Source organism: Brachyistius frenatus, unplaced genomic scaffold (genome assembly GCF_029030835.1).
Source record: "Brachyistius frenatus isolate BFR_SWC_R1_liver_20210118 unplaced genomic scaffold, ASM2903083v1 Contig_296, whole genome shotgun sequence".
Taxonomy (NCBI): Eukaryota; Metazoa; Chordata; class Actinopteri; family Embiotocidae; genus Brachyistius; species Brachyistius frenatus.
In genome coordinates, this window is record NW_027210895.1 from 315,716 (window position 1) to 331,456 (window position 15,741).

At 41.0% G+C, this 15,741-nt stretch overlaps 1 protein-coding gene across 1 annotated transcript; it reads left to right on the top strand.

Annotated features, from left to right (window-relative positions):
* Positions 1-218: 218 nt before the first annotated feature.
* tm9sf2 (transmembrane 9 superfamily member 2) lies at positions 219-15,613 on the top strand. The gene is made up of 17 exons (XM_069722572.1): positions 219-491; positions 6,678-6,745; positions 6,937-7,030; positions 7,725-7,852; positions 8,394-8,523; positions 8,877-9,001; positions 9,229-9,340; positions 9,626-9,705; positions 10,928-11,036; positions 11,232-11,364; positions 11,549-11,668; positions 11,903-11,960; positions 12,080-12,239; positions 13,465-13,616; positions 14,037-14,148; positions 14,753-14,924; positions 15,319-15,613. Exons 1-17 carry the CDS (start codon positions 375-377, stop codon positions 15,384-15,386), a joined length of 1,938 nt encoding a protein of 645 aa, XP_069578673.1. The 5' UTR covers positions 219-374; the 3' UTR covers positions 15,387-15,613.
* Positions 15,614-15,741: the final 128 nt, after the last annotated feature.

Below are 15,741 nucleotides of genomic sequence, written 5' to 3' on the forward strand. Positions count from 1 at the left end.
TTACCCATTTTCATGCTCTTAAAGAAATGCATTCATATACCTGCATTAACAAGATGTGTTGGGCTAATGTGGGTCTAACAGTTTCTGGAGTTCGTCAGATGGCAGGGTGACCGTCTGCGCTGCACCCTCCGGACCAGAAGGTGGCGGTAGGGCTCTGCTAACTCTGACCGACAGCGGCCGATGAAAACTCAAGAAGAAGAGGGAGGAGGACTGTCCCACAATGCTCCCCTTTCACTGAGTGAGACTTCCGGCATGTGACGTGTCTGAGAGCTGTGGAGCTGGTCGCTGCTGGCTGTCCGAGTGGCTAAATGCGGTGCAAACTGAGAGGAGGAGCGAGATAACTGCGTGAAAGCGTCCGACTGTCCGCCGCGAAGATGCTGCTGTGGCTGCTGGGAGCCGCGCTGCTGGCGCGAGCGGCCGGTTTCTACCTCCCGGGTCTGGCCCCGGTCAGCTTCTGTGAGACCGGAAACCACCAAGTACCGGACTGCAAGGTAAACACACACACACACACACACACACACACACACACACACACACACACACACACACACACACACACACACACACACACACACACACACACACACACACACACACACAGACACACACACACACACACACACACACACACACACACACACACACACACACACACATATAAACACACACACACACATAAAGATACACACACACATATAAACACACACACACACAGACACACATACACACACAGAGACACATATACACACACACACACACACACACAGACACACATACACACACACATATTGACACACATAAACACACACACATACACACACACAGAGACACATACACACACACACACACATACACACACACACACACACACACACACAGACACATATACACACACACACATATACACACACACACACACACAGACACACACACACACACACACACACACACACACACACACACACACACACACACACACACACATATAAACACACACACAGAGACACACACACACACACACACACACACACACACATATAAACACACACACACACACACACACAGATACACACACACATATAAACACACACACACACACACACACACACACACACACACACACACACACACACACACACACACACACACACACACACACACACACACACACACACACACACACACATATAAACACACACACAGAGACACACACACACACACACACACACACACACACACACATATAAACACACACACACACACACATAAAGATACACACACACATATAAACACACACACATATAAACACACACACACACACACATAAAGATACACACACACATATAAACACACACACACACATACACACACACACACACACATACACACACACACACACACACACATAAACACACACACACACATATAAACACACACACACACACAGGATGGACAGACACGCTGCTGTTCTTCATCTGACAGCCTTCAAAACACAGAAAACACGAGATAACGAGACGAGCTAGCTGCACAGCAGGAGGCTGTTTACATCAACTAATAATAACCTGGATATGAACCTGCATTAATACGGTATAATAACCTGGATATGAACCTGCATTAATACGGTATAATAACCTGGATATGAACCTGCATTAATACGGTATAATAACCTGGATATGAACCTGCATTAATACGGTATAATAACCTGGATATGAACCTACATTAATACGGTATAATAACCTGGATATGATATGAACCTACATTAATACGGTATAATAACCTGGATATGAACCTGCATTAATACGGTATAATAACCTGGATATGAACCTGCATTAATACGGTATAATAACCTGGATATGAACCTGCATTAATACGGTATAATAACCTGGATATGAACCTGCATTAATACGGTATAATAACCTGGATATGAACCTACATTAATACGGTATAATAACCTGGATATGAACCTGCATTAATACGGTATAATAACCTGGATATGAACCTACATTAATACGGTATAATAACCTGGATATGAACCTACATTAATACGGTATAATAACCTGGATATTACATTAATACGGTATAATAACCTGGATATGAACCTGCATTAATACGGTATAATAACCTGGATATGAACCTACATTAATACGGTATAATAACCTGGATATGAACCTACATTAATACGGTATAATAACCTGGATATGAACCTACATTAATACGGTATAATAACCTGGATATGAACCTACATTAATACGGTATAATAACCCGGATATGAACCTACATTAATACGGTATAATAACCTGGATATGAACCTACATTAATACGGTATAATAACCTGGATATGAACCTGCATTAATACGGTATAATAACCTGGATATGAACCTGCATTAATACGGTATAATAACCTGGATATGAACCTGCATTAATACGGTATAATAACCTGGATATGAACCTGCATTAATACGGTATAATAACCTGGATATGAACCTGCATTAATACGGTATAATAACCTGGATATGAACCTACATTAATACGGTATAATAACCTGGATATGAACCTACATTAATACGGTATAATAACCTGGATATGAACCTGCATTAATACGGTATAATAACCTGGATATGAACCTGCATTAATACGGTATAATAACGGTATAATAACCTGGATATGAACCTACATTAATACGGTATAATAACCTGGATATGAACCTACATTAATACGGTATAATAACCTGGATATGAACCTACATTAATACGGTATAATAACCTGGATATGAACCTACATTAATACGGTATAATAACCTGGATATGAACCTGCATTAATACGGTATAATAACCTGGATATGAACCTACATTAATACGGTATAATAACCCGGATATGAACCTGCATTAATACGGTATAATAACCTGGATAACGGTATAATAACCTGGATATGAACCTACATTAATACGGTATAATAACCTGGATATGAACCTGAACCTGCATTAATACGGTATAATAACCTGGATATGAACCTGCATTAATACGGTATAATAACCTGGATATGAACCTGCATTAATACGGTATAATAACCTGGATATGAACCTGCATTAATACGGTATAATAACCTGGATATGAACCTACATTAATACGGTATAATAACCTGGATATGAACCTGCATTAATACGGTATAATAACCTGGATATGAACCTGCATTAATACGGTATAATAACCTGGATATGAACCTGCATTAATACGGTATAATAACCTGGATATGAACCTGCATTAATACGGTATAATAACCTGGATATGAACCTGCATTAATACGGTATAATAACCTGGATATGAACCTGCATTAATACGGTATAATAACCTGGATATGAACCTGCATTAATACGGTATAATAACCCGGATATGAACCTGCATTAATACGGTATAATAACCTGGATATGAACCTGCATTAATACGGTATAATAACCTGGATATGAACCTGCATTAATACGGTATAATAACCTGGATATGAACCTGCATTAATACGGTATAATAACCTGGATATGAACCTGCATTAATACGGTATAATAACCTGGATATGAACCTGCATTAATACGGTATAATAACCTGGATATGAACCTGCATTAATACGGTATAATAACCCGGATATGAACCTGCATTAATACGGTATAATAACCCGGATATGAACCTGCATTAATACGGTATAATAACCTGGATATGAACCTGCATTAATACGGTATAATAACCTGGATATGAACCTGCATTAATACGGTATAATAACGGTATAATAACCTGGATATGAACCTGCATTAATACGGTATAATAACCTGGATATGAACCTGCATTAATACGGTATAATAACCCGGATATGAACCTGCATTAATACGGTATAATAACCCGGATATGAACCTGCATTAATACGGTATAATAACCTGGATATGAACCTGCATTAATACGGTATAATAACCTGGATATGAACCTGCATTAATACGGTATAATAACCCGGATATGAACCTGCATTAATACGGTATAATAACCTGGATATGAACCTGCATATAATAACCGGATATGAATATACGGTATAATAACCTGGATATGAACCTGCATTAATACGGTATAATAACCTGGATATGAACCTGCATTAATACGGTATAATAACCTGGATATACCTGCATTAATACGGTATAATAACCTGGATATGAACCTACATTAATAACGGATATGAACCTGCATTAAACGGTATAATAACCTGGATATGAACCTACATTAATACGGTATAATAACCCGGATATGAACCTGCATTAATACGGTATAATAACCTGGATATGAACCTGCATTAATACGGTATAATAACCTGGATATGAACCTGCATTAATACGGTATAATAACCTGGATATGAACCAGTATAATGGATATGAACCTGCATTAATACGGTATAATAACCTGGATATGAACCTGCATTAATACGGTATAATAACCTGGATATGAACCTGCATTAATACGGTATAATAACCTGGATATGAACCTGCATTAATACGGTATAATAATGGATATGAACCTACATTAATACGGTATAATAACCTGGATATGAACCTGCATTAATACGGTATAATAACCTGGATATGAACCTGCATTAATACGGTATAATAACCTGGATATGAACCTGCATTAATACGGTATAATAACCTGGATATGAACCTGCATTAATACGGTATAATAACCTGGATATGAACCTGCATTAATACGGTATAATAACCTGGATATGAACCTGCATTAATACGGTATAATAACCTGGATATGAACCTGCATTAATACGGTATAATAACCTGGATATGAACCTGCATTAATACGGTATAATAACCTGGATATGAACCTGCATTAATACGGTATAATAACCCGGATATGAACCTGCATTAATACGGTATAATAACCTGGATATGAACCTGCATTAATACGGTATAATAACCTGGATATGAACCTGCATTAATACGGTATAATAACCTGGATATGAACCTGCATTAATACGGTATAATAACCCGGATATGAACCTGCATTAATACGGTATAATAACCTGGATATGAACCTGCATTAATACGGTATAATAACCTGGATATGAACCTACATTAATACGGTATAATAACCTGGATATGAACCTACATTAATAATAACCTGGATATGAACCTGCATTAATACGGTATAATAATGGATATGAACCTACCTGGATATGAACCTGCATTAATACGGTATAATAACGGTATAATAACCTGGATATGAACCTGCATTAATACGGTATAATAACCTGGATATGAACCTGCATTAATACGGTATAATAACCTGGATATGAACCTGCATTAATACGGTATAATAACCTGGATATGAACCTGCATTAATACGGTATAATAACCTGGATATGCATTAATACGGTATAATAACCCGGATATGAACCTGCATTAATACGGTATAATAACCCGGATATGAACCTGCATTAATACGGTATAATAACCTGGATATGAACCTGCATTAATACGGTATAATAACCTGGATATGAACCTGCATTAATACGGTATAATAACCTGGATATGAACCTGCATTAATACGGTATAATAACCTGGATATGAACCTGCATTAATACGGTATAATAACCTGGATATGAACCTGCATTAATACGGTATAATAACCTGGATATGAACCTACATTAATACGGTATAATAACCTGGATATGAACCTGCATTAATACGGTATAATAACCTGGATATGAACCTACATTAATACGGTATAATAACCTGGATATGAACCTGCATTAATACGGTATAATAACCTGGATATGAACCTACATTAATACGGTATAATAACCTGGATATGAACCTGCATTAATACGGTATAATAACCTGGATATGAACCTGCATTAATACGGTATAATAATAACCTGCATTAATACGGGATATGAACCTGCATTAATACGGTATAATAACCCGGATATGAACCTGCATTAATACGGTATAATAACCTGGATATGAACCTGCATTAATACGGTATAATAACCTGGATATGAACCTGCATTAATACGGTATAATAACCTGGATATGAACCTACATTAATACGGTATAATAACCTGGATATGAACCTACATTAATACGGTATAATAACCTGGATATGAACCTGCATTAATACGGTATAATAACCCGGATATGAACCTGCATTAATACGGTATAATAACCTGGATATGAACCTGCATTAATACGGTATAATAACCCGGATATGAACCTGCATTAATACGGTATAATAACCTGGATATGAACCTGCATTAATACGGTATAATAACCCGGATATGAACCTGCATTAATACGGTATAATAACCTAGATTTCTAGAAATGTAACGGACTCCTGATTGTTTACTTTTCAACAGTTAAAATGAATTGTTCTCTCTACAGGGCTGATGGTTAATGATAGAAAGTTGTTTTATCAGAAATGTTATTTTCTGAGTTCCCACATACCAGAAACTGTCCGAGCCACCACTTTGTCTGCTCTGTGTTGTCACCCTCCCCTCCCAAGTGTGTAAATCACTTGAACTTCTTCCCATGTGGTGTCCCAGCAGCGGTTGGTGTTTCTTCAGCCGAACGAGGCTTTTCACGCTGGTGATGAAAAGATAAGCAGCCCTGTGACATGAGTCTGCTTCTGTTCTCTTCCAGTCGACCATCGAGCTGTTTGTGAACCGGCTGGATTCGGTGGAGTCTGTTCTGCCTTATGAATACACGGCGTAAGTTTCACCCCTCCGACGCGGCTGTGTCTGTTTCTTTTGGTCGGACTCAGTCGACTGCATCAACGGCTCTCTGTATCCTCCAACAGTTACCACGTTATTTATTACGGCGTGATGGAGAGTAAAAGGGTTTCAATATATTCTGATCCAGGTGTTTTAAACAGCCTAGCTTTTGGGGTTTTCTTCCGCAGGTTCGATTTGTGCTCAGACAAAACAGACAAACGTCCATCGGAGAATTTGGGTCAGGTTCTGTTCGGGGAGAGGATCGAACCCTCGCCGTACAAGGTGTGTCTCCATGGCAACCCTCATTGCCCGGTTTTATCAACATCCGTTCATTGGTATTCTTATGACCTCAACAAAATGAAATGAATGAAGTGGACCTGATCATTTAGCACACGGCAGTGAGGAGTGTGCTGTTATAAAAAATAAAAGGTCATCAGCTTCATTATTTCAGACGTGTTTCCTCTGCTGCCGGTCTCGGTGTCCCGTGAGGAGTATGGTTCAGACTCCAGACGGAGCACCTGAGACCGCCATGTTTCCTTCTGCTGTGATGAAACACTGAACTTTAATGGCTTCTAACATCACCGACACAAAAAACACCTGAAACTGAACCGTCTGAAAATCTGAATCGTATTTCAAAGAACTTCTTGAATGTGGTCGGGAACAGATGAGTAAAATATCTGATCTCAGGTGTGTTCACCAGTTCCGACCGCATGTGATCGATTCCGATGGGACACGCCCACAAATCGAACTTTGACTGTTTTAACACGGCGACACATGAACCTCTCATCTGCAGCTGACAGCTTCTGTTTGCTTTTGTGTTTCACGGAAAGGTTTTGCACGGAGACTGAATCTGCATCATGTTTGTGTCAGATTGAATTCACTGGTTTAAATGTAAAATGTGGTGAGCGCTGCAGTGTTCACATCAGTAAACAAAGACCAGCTGTAACAGCCGCTAACTCTGTGTCCCGTGTGTCAGTTTGAGTTTAAGAAACCCGCCGTGTGTCAGAAGGTGTGCACGAGGACGTACGACACCAGCAACCCAGCAGACAAAGCCAAACTGGACTTCCTGAAGAAGGGCATGTTACTCAACTACCAGCATCACTGGTACGTAGGAGCCGGTGCCACATCACAGGGTGATTTACATACGTGCAACCTGTACACACACTCAGCTGGATGTTTCACCGAAGGATCTGTAATTGGATCCTGAAAAAAAGGTGGAAAAAAAAGTTCATTTTTGTCTGTAACGGAACAAAAGAAGTTCTCGCGTTAAATGTCTGAACGTCGTCATCAGCTTCATTTATCTGCAGACAACAGGTGGAGCCCACAGAGTCCAGCTCCATACAAAATACATGTCAGTCTCAAAGCTAAATTATTATTCAAACCGAGAACCACCTGAACTGGCCGACAGAGTTCAAAGGTCACCGTGACCATGTCGCCATAACTTCAAAATTCAGTTGTTGATTGATTGACAGATCTTCTGTGTCGGGTTGAAGCATGTGTGTGTGAAGCATCCACCGTTTACAATCTGCAGCTTCTTTACAGTGATGTCCAGATGGGAAGTGTTGCCTGTTGTCATGGCGACAACTTTGTTGTTCTATCAGACTCAGATTTATTGGACAAATTCTTTGTGTGTGTGTGTGTGTAGGATAGTGGATAACATGCCGGTCACCTGGTGCTACGATGTTGAAGATAGGCAGAAGTTCTGTAATCCTGGCTTCCCCATTGGCTGTTTCGTCACAGAAGTGGGCCGTCCTAAAGACGCCTGCGTGGTCAACGTGAGTCACACATGGACACAAACAAAGTCCTTCTTTTCACGGTGTAATTAGATTGTCTGAGAACATCTACATCCACACAGTGAACGTTATCTGCAGCTCCGGGCTCGTGTTTCCTTAATATTTAAAGTATTTAAAAAGTTAGAGAGTAACGACTGGAAGTACGTCCACAGAACAACACCGTGATCACCGGTCGACATGAAGATGTAGTCGTAAAGCTGAGAATGAGATGACTGAATGTCAATGTGTTGATCTGATGTGGTCGGGGTCAGCAGCATTTTGAAGGCCGGCAGTCGTCTCATCCTGTAACTGTAAGAGTGACATCATCACTGAACTCCTCTGATTCTGTGTTTCAGTCCAACTTTAACGAAAAGGATGCTTTCTACATCTTTAACCACGTGGACATCACCATCCATTACCACACCGTGGAGCACGAGCAGCTCGGAGCGCGGCTCGTCGCTGCCAAGATCGAACCCAAGAGGTGAGGAGAGACGGCTTCAGCTGAAATATGATGTCATCATGTAGATGTCAGTTGTTTTTAATCTCAGGGTGTTTGCTGTGTGATCAGCGTCTGACAGACGGGTACGACAGTGTGATCGAGTTAACATGGTCATACCTGCATATTGATCAGTGGTCAATATGCAGATAAGATGATAAACTGGTGCCCTTTGACCTGAGCTTTTGTTTCCTCTCTCTTCTTCTCTGCAGCTATGAAAACCCGAACGATGACGCCCCTGATTGTTCTGGAGGACCCAAGTTCCTGAAGAACAAAGACGCAGGAGTGTTCAAGATCCCGTACACGTACTCCGTCAGCTTTGTGGTGAGTCCAGAGTCTCACCTCGGTGTGTTCGGTCAGGAAGACCTGGGCAGGAAACTGGAGGGAGGCCATCTTTAATAAGGGCATCATAAAAGGGAACGGTGAGCTGCAGTGTCAGCAGATCTTCCAGAGCTGAAGGGAATTAAGGTGTCCTGATTGGTGTTAAATCCATCATGAGACTAGTGAATGTAAATGTAAACTGTGTGTGTGTGTGTGTGTGTGTGTGTGTGTGTGTGTGTGTGTGTGTGTGTGTGTGTGTGTGTGTGTGTGTGTGTGTGTGTGTTACAGGAAGATAAGAACATCCGCTGGGCGTCTCGATGGGACTACATCCTGGAGTCGATGCCTCACACCAACATCCAGTGGTTCAGGTAACACACACACACACACACACACACACACACACACACACACACACACACACACACACACACACACACACACACACACACACACACACACACACACACACACACACACACACACACACACACACACACACACACACACACTCTTCAGTGTCGTGGCTCAGAAATGATTCATGACTTAAAATAAGTGATCCTTTATATTTTAATTCCTGACTCTTATTTGTTTGTTGCGATTGGAGGTTGTGAGTTTTTCCATCCAAATAAACAAACAGGGTAGAAGATAACTAAGAAACACTTTAGATTAAAACTACCAGGTTACAATCCCATCCATCATCCATCATCCATCATCCATCATCCAGTCCTGATCCACTGAGCGACTCCTCTCCCTGCTCTGCTGACTGTTGCCCCCCCCCCCTCCAAACCTCCACCCCTCACCCCAGAAAACGCTCTGAGTCTTTCTTTGTATTTCTTTGAACCAGTCACCGCCTGTCTCAGCAGCACTCAGGATGCAGTGATGGTTCACACCAACAGTCTGGTGTGTCACACTAACCACTGTAACCACTGTACATGAGTGGAAATAGTTATCAAACTGGCAGAATGAGCTCATAATCCTCACTGAAGCTTTTTCTGTCTCTTCTGCTGCTGGCTGTGTTTAGTTCAATAAAAGTGTTCGTAGCTTCCGGGTCTGAAAAATGGTTCTGATCCAGAAGTGTCTTCAGCTGCAATACCAGCGAGTGCCACTAGAGGTCGGCTCCAAAAAGCCTCCGGCTCCATAGACTCCCATTCAACTTCTCTCATCAAATCCAAAGTGAATAAAATGTGTCCATCAGTTATCTCGGTGTTGTTCGCTAAAGTCACTCCTTCTTCTTAGTTTTCTGGAGGTCCATCTGAAAATAATCCCTCATTCATTAGAAAAGAAGATTCAAGAAGACCTGTTTTTGGGGGCGTGTCTGTTTGATTGACAGGTCTGTGGTGCAGTCAGGTTACAGCTATCGGTGGGCGGGACGTAGTATCGTCAGGTTTCCAATCAGATCAGTGAGATCCACTGCTGGCTCCTCCCCCAGCTCGTCCAAATATGGTCACTTCCTGCTCCACTGCTGCTTGGTTCAGTTTGAGGCTGCAGGTGTGTGAACTGTGATATGGAGTCATTTCTAGAATGGCCGATGTTTTGTCACTGGTCCACATCCGAATACTGATCCAGCTGTGGTTTCTGTTCCCTCGGCAGCATCATGAACTCTTTGGTGATCGTGTTGTTCCTGTCTGGGATGGTGGCCATGATCATGCTGAGGACTCTACATAAAGACATCGCCAGATACAATCAGATAGACTCTGTGGTGAGCCTCCGTCTCTGAGGACAGAAAACTGTTCGTCCGTCTGTGATGAATAAATAACTCTTTACTCCAACTATCTTCACTGTCACATTAAAACAGTCTAACAGACGAGTCAGGACGTTGACTGACTGAGACTCTGCTGCCTCTGCTGGACGTTCAGGACTCAGACGTGTCTCTCTGACCTCCTCTGTTCTCCAGGAGGACGCTCAGGAGGAGTTTGGCTGGAAGTTAGTCCACGGAGATGTTTTCCGGCCCCCTAAGAAGGGGATGCTGCTGTCGGTTTTCCTCGGCTCTGGAACCCAGATCTTCATCATGACCTTCGTCACCCTCTGTATATCTTTGCTACTTCTTCTTTAATAATATTATCAAAAACAGTTACTATGAAATCACGGTGGCTGGAAACGGATGTTACTTGAACCCAGCTGTGTGCTCCAGATAAAACCAGTATTTACCTGGAAGAACAGGTGTGACCCTCCTCAGAAACTCAAACTCTTCCGTCGTCTCTCCTCCTCCAGTCTTCGCCTGCCTGGGCTTCCTGTCTCCGGCTAACCGAGGAGCTCTGATGACGTGTGCTGTGGTTCTCTGGGTCCTCCTGGGAACTCCTGCTGGATACGTGGCCGCTCGCCTCTACAAATGTAAGAAACAGGGGAAGAAGCTCCGCTCTGCAGGGCTGCAGCTGAACGTGACTTCATCACATCTCTGCTAAACCGATCAGCTGCCGTTTGTTCACATGAACTCGTGTCATCTCTCTGAACTCAATGAACCTGCTCACACTCCCTCTTGTAACTAAATGTAAATGATGAAATAAGATGACGACTTTCAGACAGATTTGAATTTGTAAAAAACATTTTTTCTGTCTTTGGTCACAGCTTTTGGAGGAGAGAAGTGGAAGACCAACGTTCTGCTGACGGCCTTCCTCTGTCCGGGGTAAGACTCCTCCAGCACCGACTGTAGCACTAGTAGAAGCTCACTTCACGATGTAGACACAGCAACGTGTCCTGACTGGGACGTCCTCTCTGCCTCTGTCTGTCTCTGTCTCTGTCCAGCGTGGTGTTTGCAGACTTCTTCGTGATGAACCTGATCCTGTGGGGGGAGGGGTCGTCAGCAGCCATGCCCTTCGGGACCCTGGTGGCCATATTGGCTCTGTGGTTCTGTATCTCGGTGCCGCTGACGTTTATAGGAGCTTACTTTGGCTTCAAGAAGACAGTGAGTAAAGACATGTATAGTAATAAAGTCTTTATATACATGAATATAAAGAAATGTATAGTAGTATAGTCTTTATATACATGAATATAAAGAAATGTATAGTAATATAGTCTTTATATACATGAATATAAAGAAATGTATAGTAGTATAGTCTTTATATACATGAATATAAAGACATGTATAGTAGTATAGTCTTTATATACATGAATATAAAGACATGTATAGTAGTATAGTCTTTATATACATGAATATAAAGACATGTATAGTAGTATAGTCTTTATATACATGAATATAAAGACATGTATAGTAATAAAGTCTTTATATACATGAATATAAAGAAATGTATAGTAGTATAGTCTTTATATACATGAATATAAAGACATGTATAGTAATATAGTCTTTATATACATGAATATAAAGAAATGTATAGTAGTATAGTCTTTATATACATGAATATAAAGACATGTATAGTAGTATAGTCTTTATATACATGAATATAAAGACATGTATAGTAGTATAGTCTTTAAATACATGAATATAAAGACATGTATAGTAGTATAGTCTTTATATACATGAATATAAAGACATGTATAGTAGTATAGTCTTTATATACATGAATATAAAGACATGTATAGTAGTATAGTCTTTATATACATGAATATAAAGACATGTATAGTAGTATAGTCTTTATATACATGAATATAAAGACATGTATAGTAGTATAGTACATGAATATAAATACATGTATAGTAGTATAGTCTTTATATACATGAATATAAAGACATGTATAGTAGTATAGTCTTTATATACATGAATATAAAGACATGTATAGTAGTATAGTACATGAATATAAATACATGTATAGTAGTATAGTCTTTATATACATGAATATAAAGACATGTATAGTAGTATAGTCTTTATATACATGAATATAAAGACATGTATAGTAGTATAGTACATGAATATAAATACATGTATAGTAGTATAGTACATGAATATAAATACATGTATACATGTGAACACAGTAACAAAAACTGATAGGATGGATGGTTTGTATTGTGGCGGGCAGAGTCATCGTCATGGTGATATTTCCATCTCTAATTAAAGTAAAGCAGCAGGATGCTGTTTTGTGGTCCGTGAACGTGTCGTTGTTCCTGTCAGCGGTTTGTTGAGTGTTTCCGTCTCAGTGTTTGACTCCTCCTCTTCCTCCCTCCCCTGTTTTCAGGGTATTGAACACCCGGTACGGACCAATCAGATTCCTCGTCAGATCCCGGAGCAGTCGTTCTACACCAAGCCTTTCCCCGGCATCATCATGGGAGGAATCCTGCCCTTCGGGTGCATCTTCATCCAGCTCTTCTTCATCCTGAACTCCATCTGGTGAGGATGAAGAGTTTCTTCACAGACGGTCAGAAGACATGTTGAATATAAAGTCAGTTGAAACCTTCAGTCACAGAAACCTCCTGAGGCGGGGAGCACATTACCCAGCAGTCCCTGCTCTTCTCTGATCACACGGATTCTGAACTTATATAATTCAAACAGAAAACAGTGGAGGCGGTTTGTTCGTGTCATTTTTCTATTTTCAAGTCTTTTGAGCAGAAACATCCTCCATTGTAGTTCTTTAGATGAATGAAATCAATGGGAAAGTTTCTTTCAGTGTAAAATCTCACATGAACAGAAACGATTGAACCCCGACAGGATGTACGAAGCTGAAATAAATGACTTCATTTGTCAGAAAGATTTCCCAACGTGTTAAAGTGTGTTGATAAACTGACCTGACGTTCCTCTCCTGCTCTCCAGGTCCCATCAGATGTACTACATGTTCGGCTTCCTCTTCCTCGTCTTCATCATCCTGGTCATCACCTGCTCCGAGGCCACCATCCTGCTCTGTTACTTCCACTTGTGTGCAGAGGTACGCGGCACATCACAGCAGCACATTCAACGTGGTTGTTAGCAGCTCGTCCATCTGTCCTCCTGTCCGTCCAACTTTACAGGGGACACAGTCAGACGGATGGAGACTCAGCCCGACAACCTCTTTATTTTATTCTTATTAAAGCTGGTACCGCCATCGTTGAGTTTTAATGACAGTATTGTTCCTGCTGATCAGATCACTCAGGCAGGAAATCCTTCTCCAGTAATTAGTCAGGAGCTCAGCAGCAGGATTTGGACCTTGAAGTGTCCACGAGTGGAAAACTGAATGATGTCATGAGAGAAAACCAGGAGGTCATTTATAGATGTGAAGAACTGTTAGTGACAGGTTTTATTACAGAAACATGTCCTCCTCAAGCATCCAGGAACCCGAAACCTGAAACTATGAGACTCTGACCTCACTGGTGATTGACAGCCTCACTGATGATTGACAGGCTGAAGGATGTCTGTTTTATTTATTAATTATTTGTATCTCTGTGTGACTGATTTAATGATCTCCTGCTGACTGACAGTTCATTGGTTTGGAGGGCGGAGCCTAACTTTACAAACCTGTGTGTCTTCCTCCTCTTCTTCCTCCTCCTCCTCAGGACTACCACTGGCAGTGGCGTTCCTTCCTGACCAGTGGTTTCACTGCGGTCTACTTCCTGGTTTACGCAGTTCATTACTTCTTCTCCAAGCTGCAGATCACCGGTCTGGCCAGCACCATCCTGTACTTCGGATACACCATGATCATGGCTCTCATCTTCTTCTTATTCACTGGTACGTCGGTTCAGTCCATCACCACGACAACTGGCGAGTTTTTTTTTTTAATGGGTTCACAAAATAAAGAAACAAATTTAAGAAGAAAATATGAACTTGATCCAGGCTGTTTTCATTATTATTAATATTGTCCTGGAGGGCGACATCGCTCATGAATCCTTTTATCAGTTTTAAACGGCGTTCGACTGGTTCGAACCAGAGTTCAATCAGCTGCTCTGAAGGACGGAAGAGACAAACGGATTTATTCTGCAGTTATTTTATTACTTTATGATTTCATCTCAAACTGCATCAACAAATCTAGTTCGAAAAAATGTCAGATATTTGATGATTTATGACATTTGCTGAGAATCTTCTGTGAAGTGTGAACTGAAGGTGCGTTTTTCTCTGTTCTCAGGTACCATCGGCTTCTTCGCCTGTTTCTGGTTCGTTACTAAGATCTACAGTGTGGTCAAAGTGGACTGAAGGACCAAACACACACTACAGACTGTATATCTGCCCGGATGAAGTTAAGCTCCTCCCATCGGCACAAACGAACCGAATGTTGAACCTCCACGCCGTCGTTTCCCCGGACAGATGATCTCGCTCTCTTTCTCTGTGTGCCTAAACCGTTTGTGTGTGAGCATGCGTGTACACTGACTTCTACATTTGTAAATAGTGCAGTAATCTGAATTAAACCCATCATGACTGTACATGACTGTCTTCCTCTTTATCTGGTGCGCAGTGAGACGGATCACACGAGGACGACCGTGTCAGCCGTCATGTGAGACTCTACTCTACTTCCTCTCAACCTGCTTGTGTTATTTTAAACAAATTAAAG

Excerpts from the sequence above, each read along its gene's own strand:
- tm9sf2 (XM_069722572.1), top strand. The coding sequence starts at position 375 with ATGCTGCTGTGGCTGCTGGGAGCCGCGCTGCTGGCGCGAGCGGCCGGT. Across the intron at positions 9,341-9,625 it reads CGTACTCCGTCAGCTTTGTG|GAAGATAAGAACATCCGCTG; the intron begins GTGAGTCCAGAG and ends TGTGTGTTACAG. Across the intron at positions 14,149-14,752 it reads ACTTCCACTTGTGTGCAGAG|GACTACCACTGGCAGTGGCG; the intron begins GTACGCGGCACA and ends CCTCCTCCTCAG.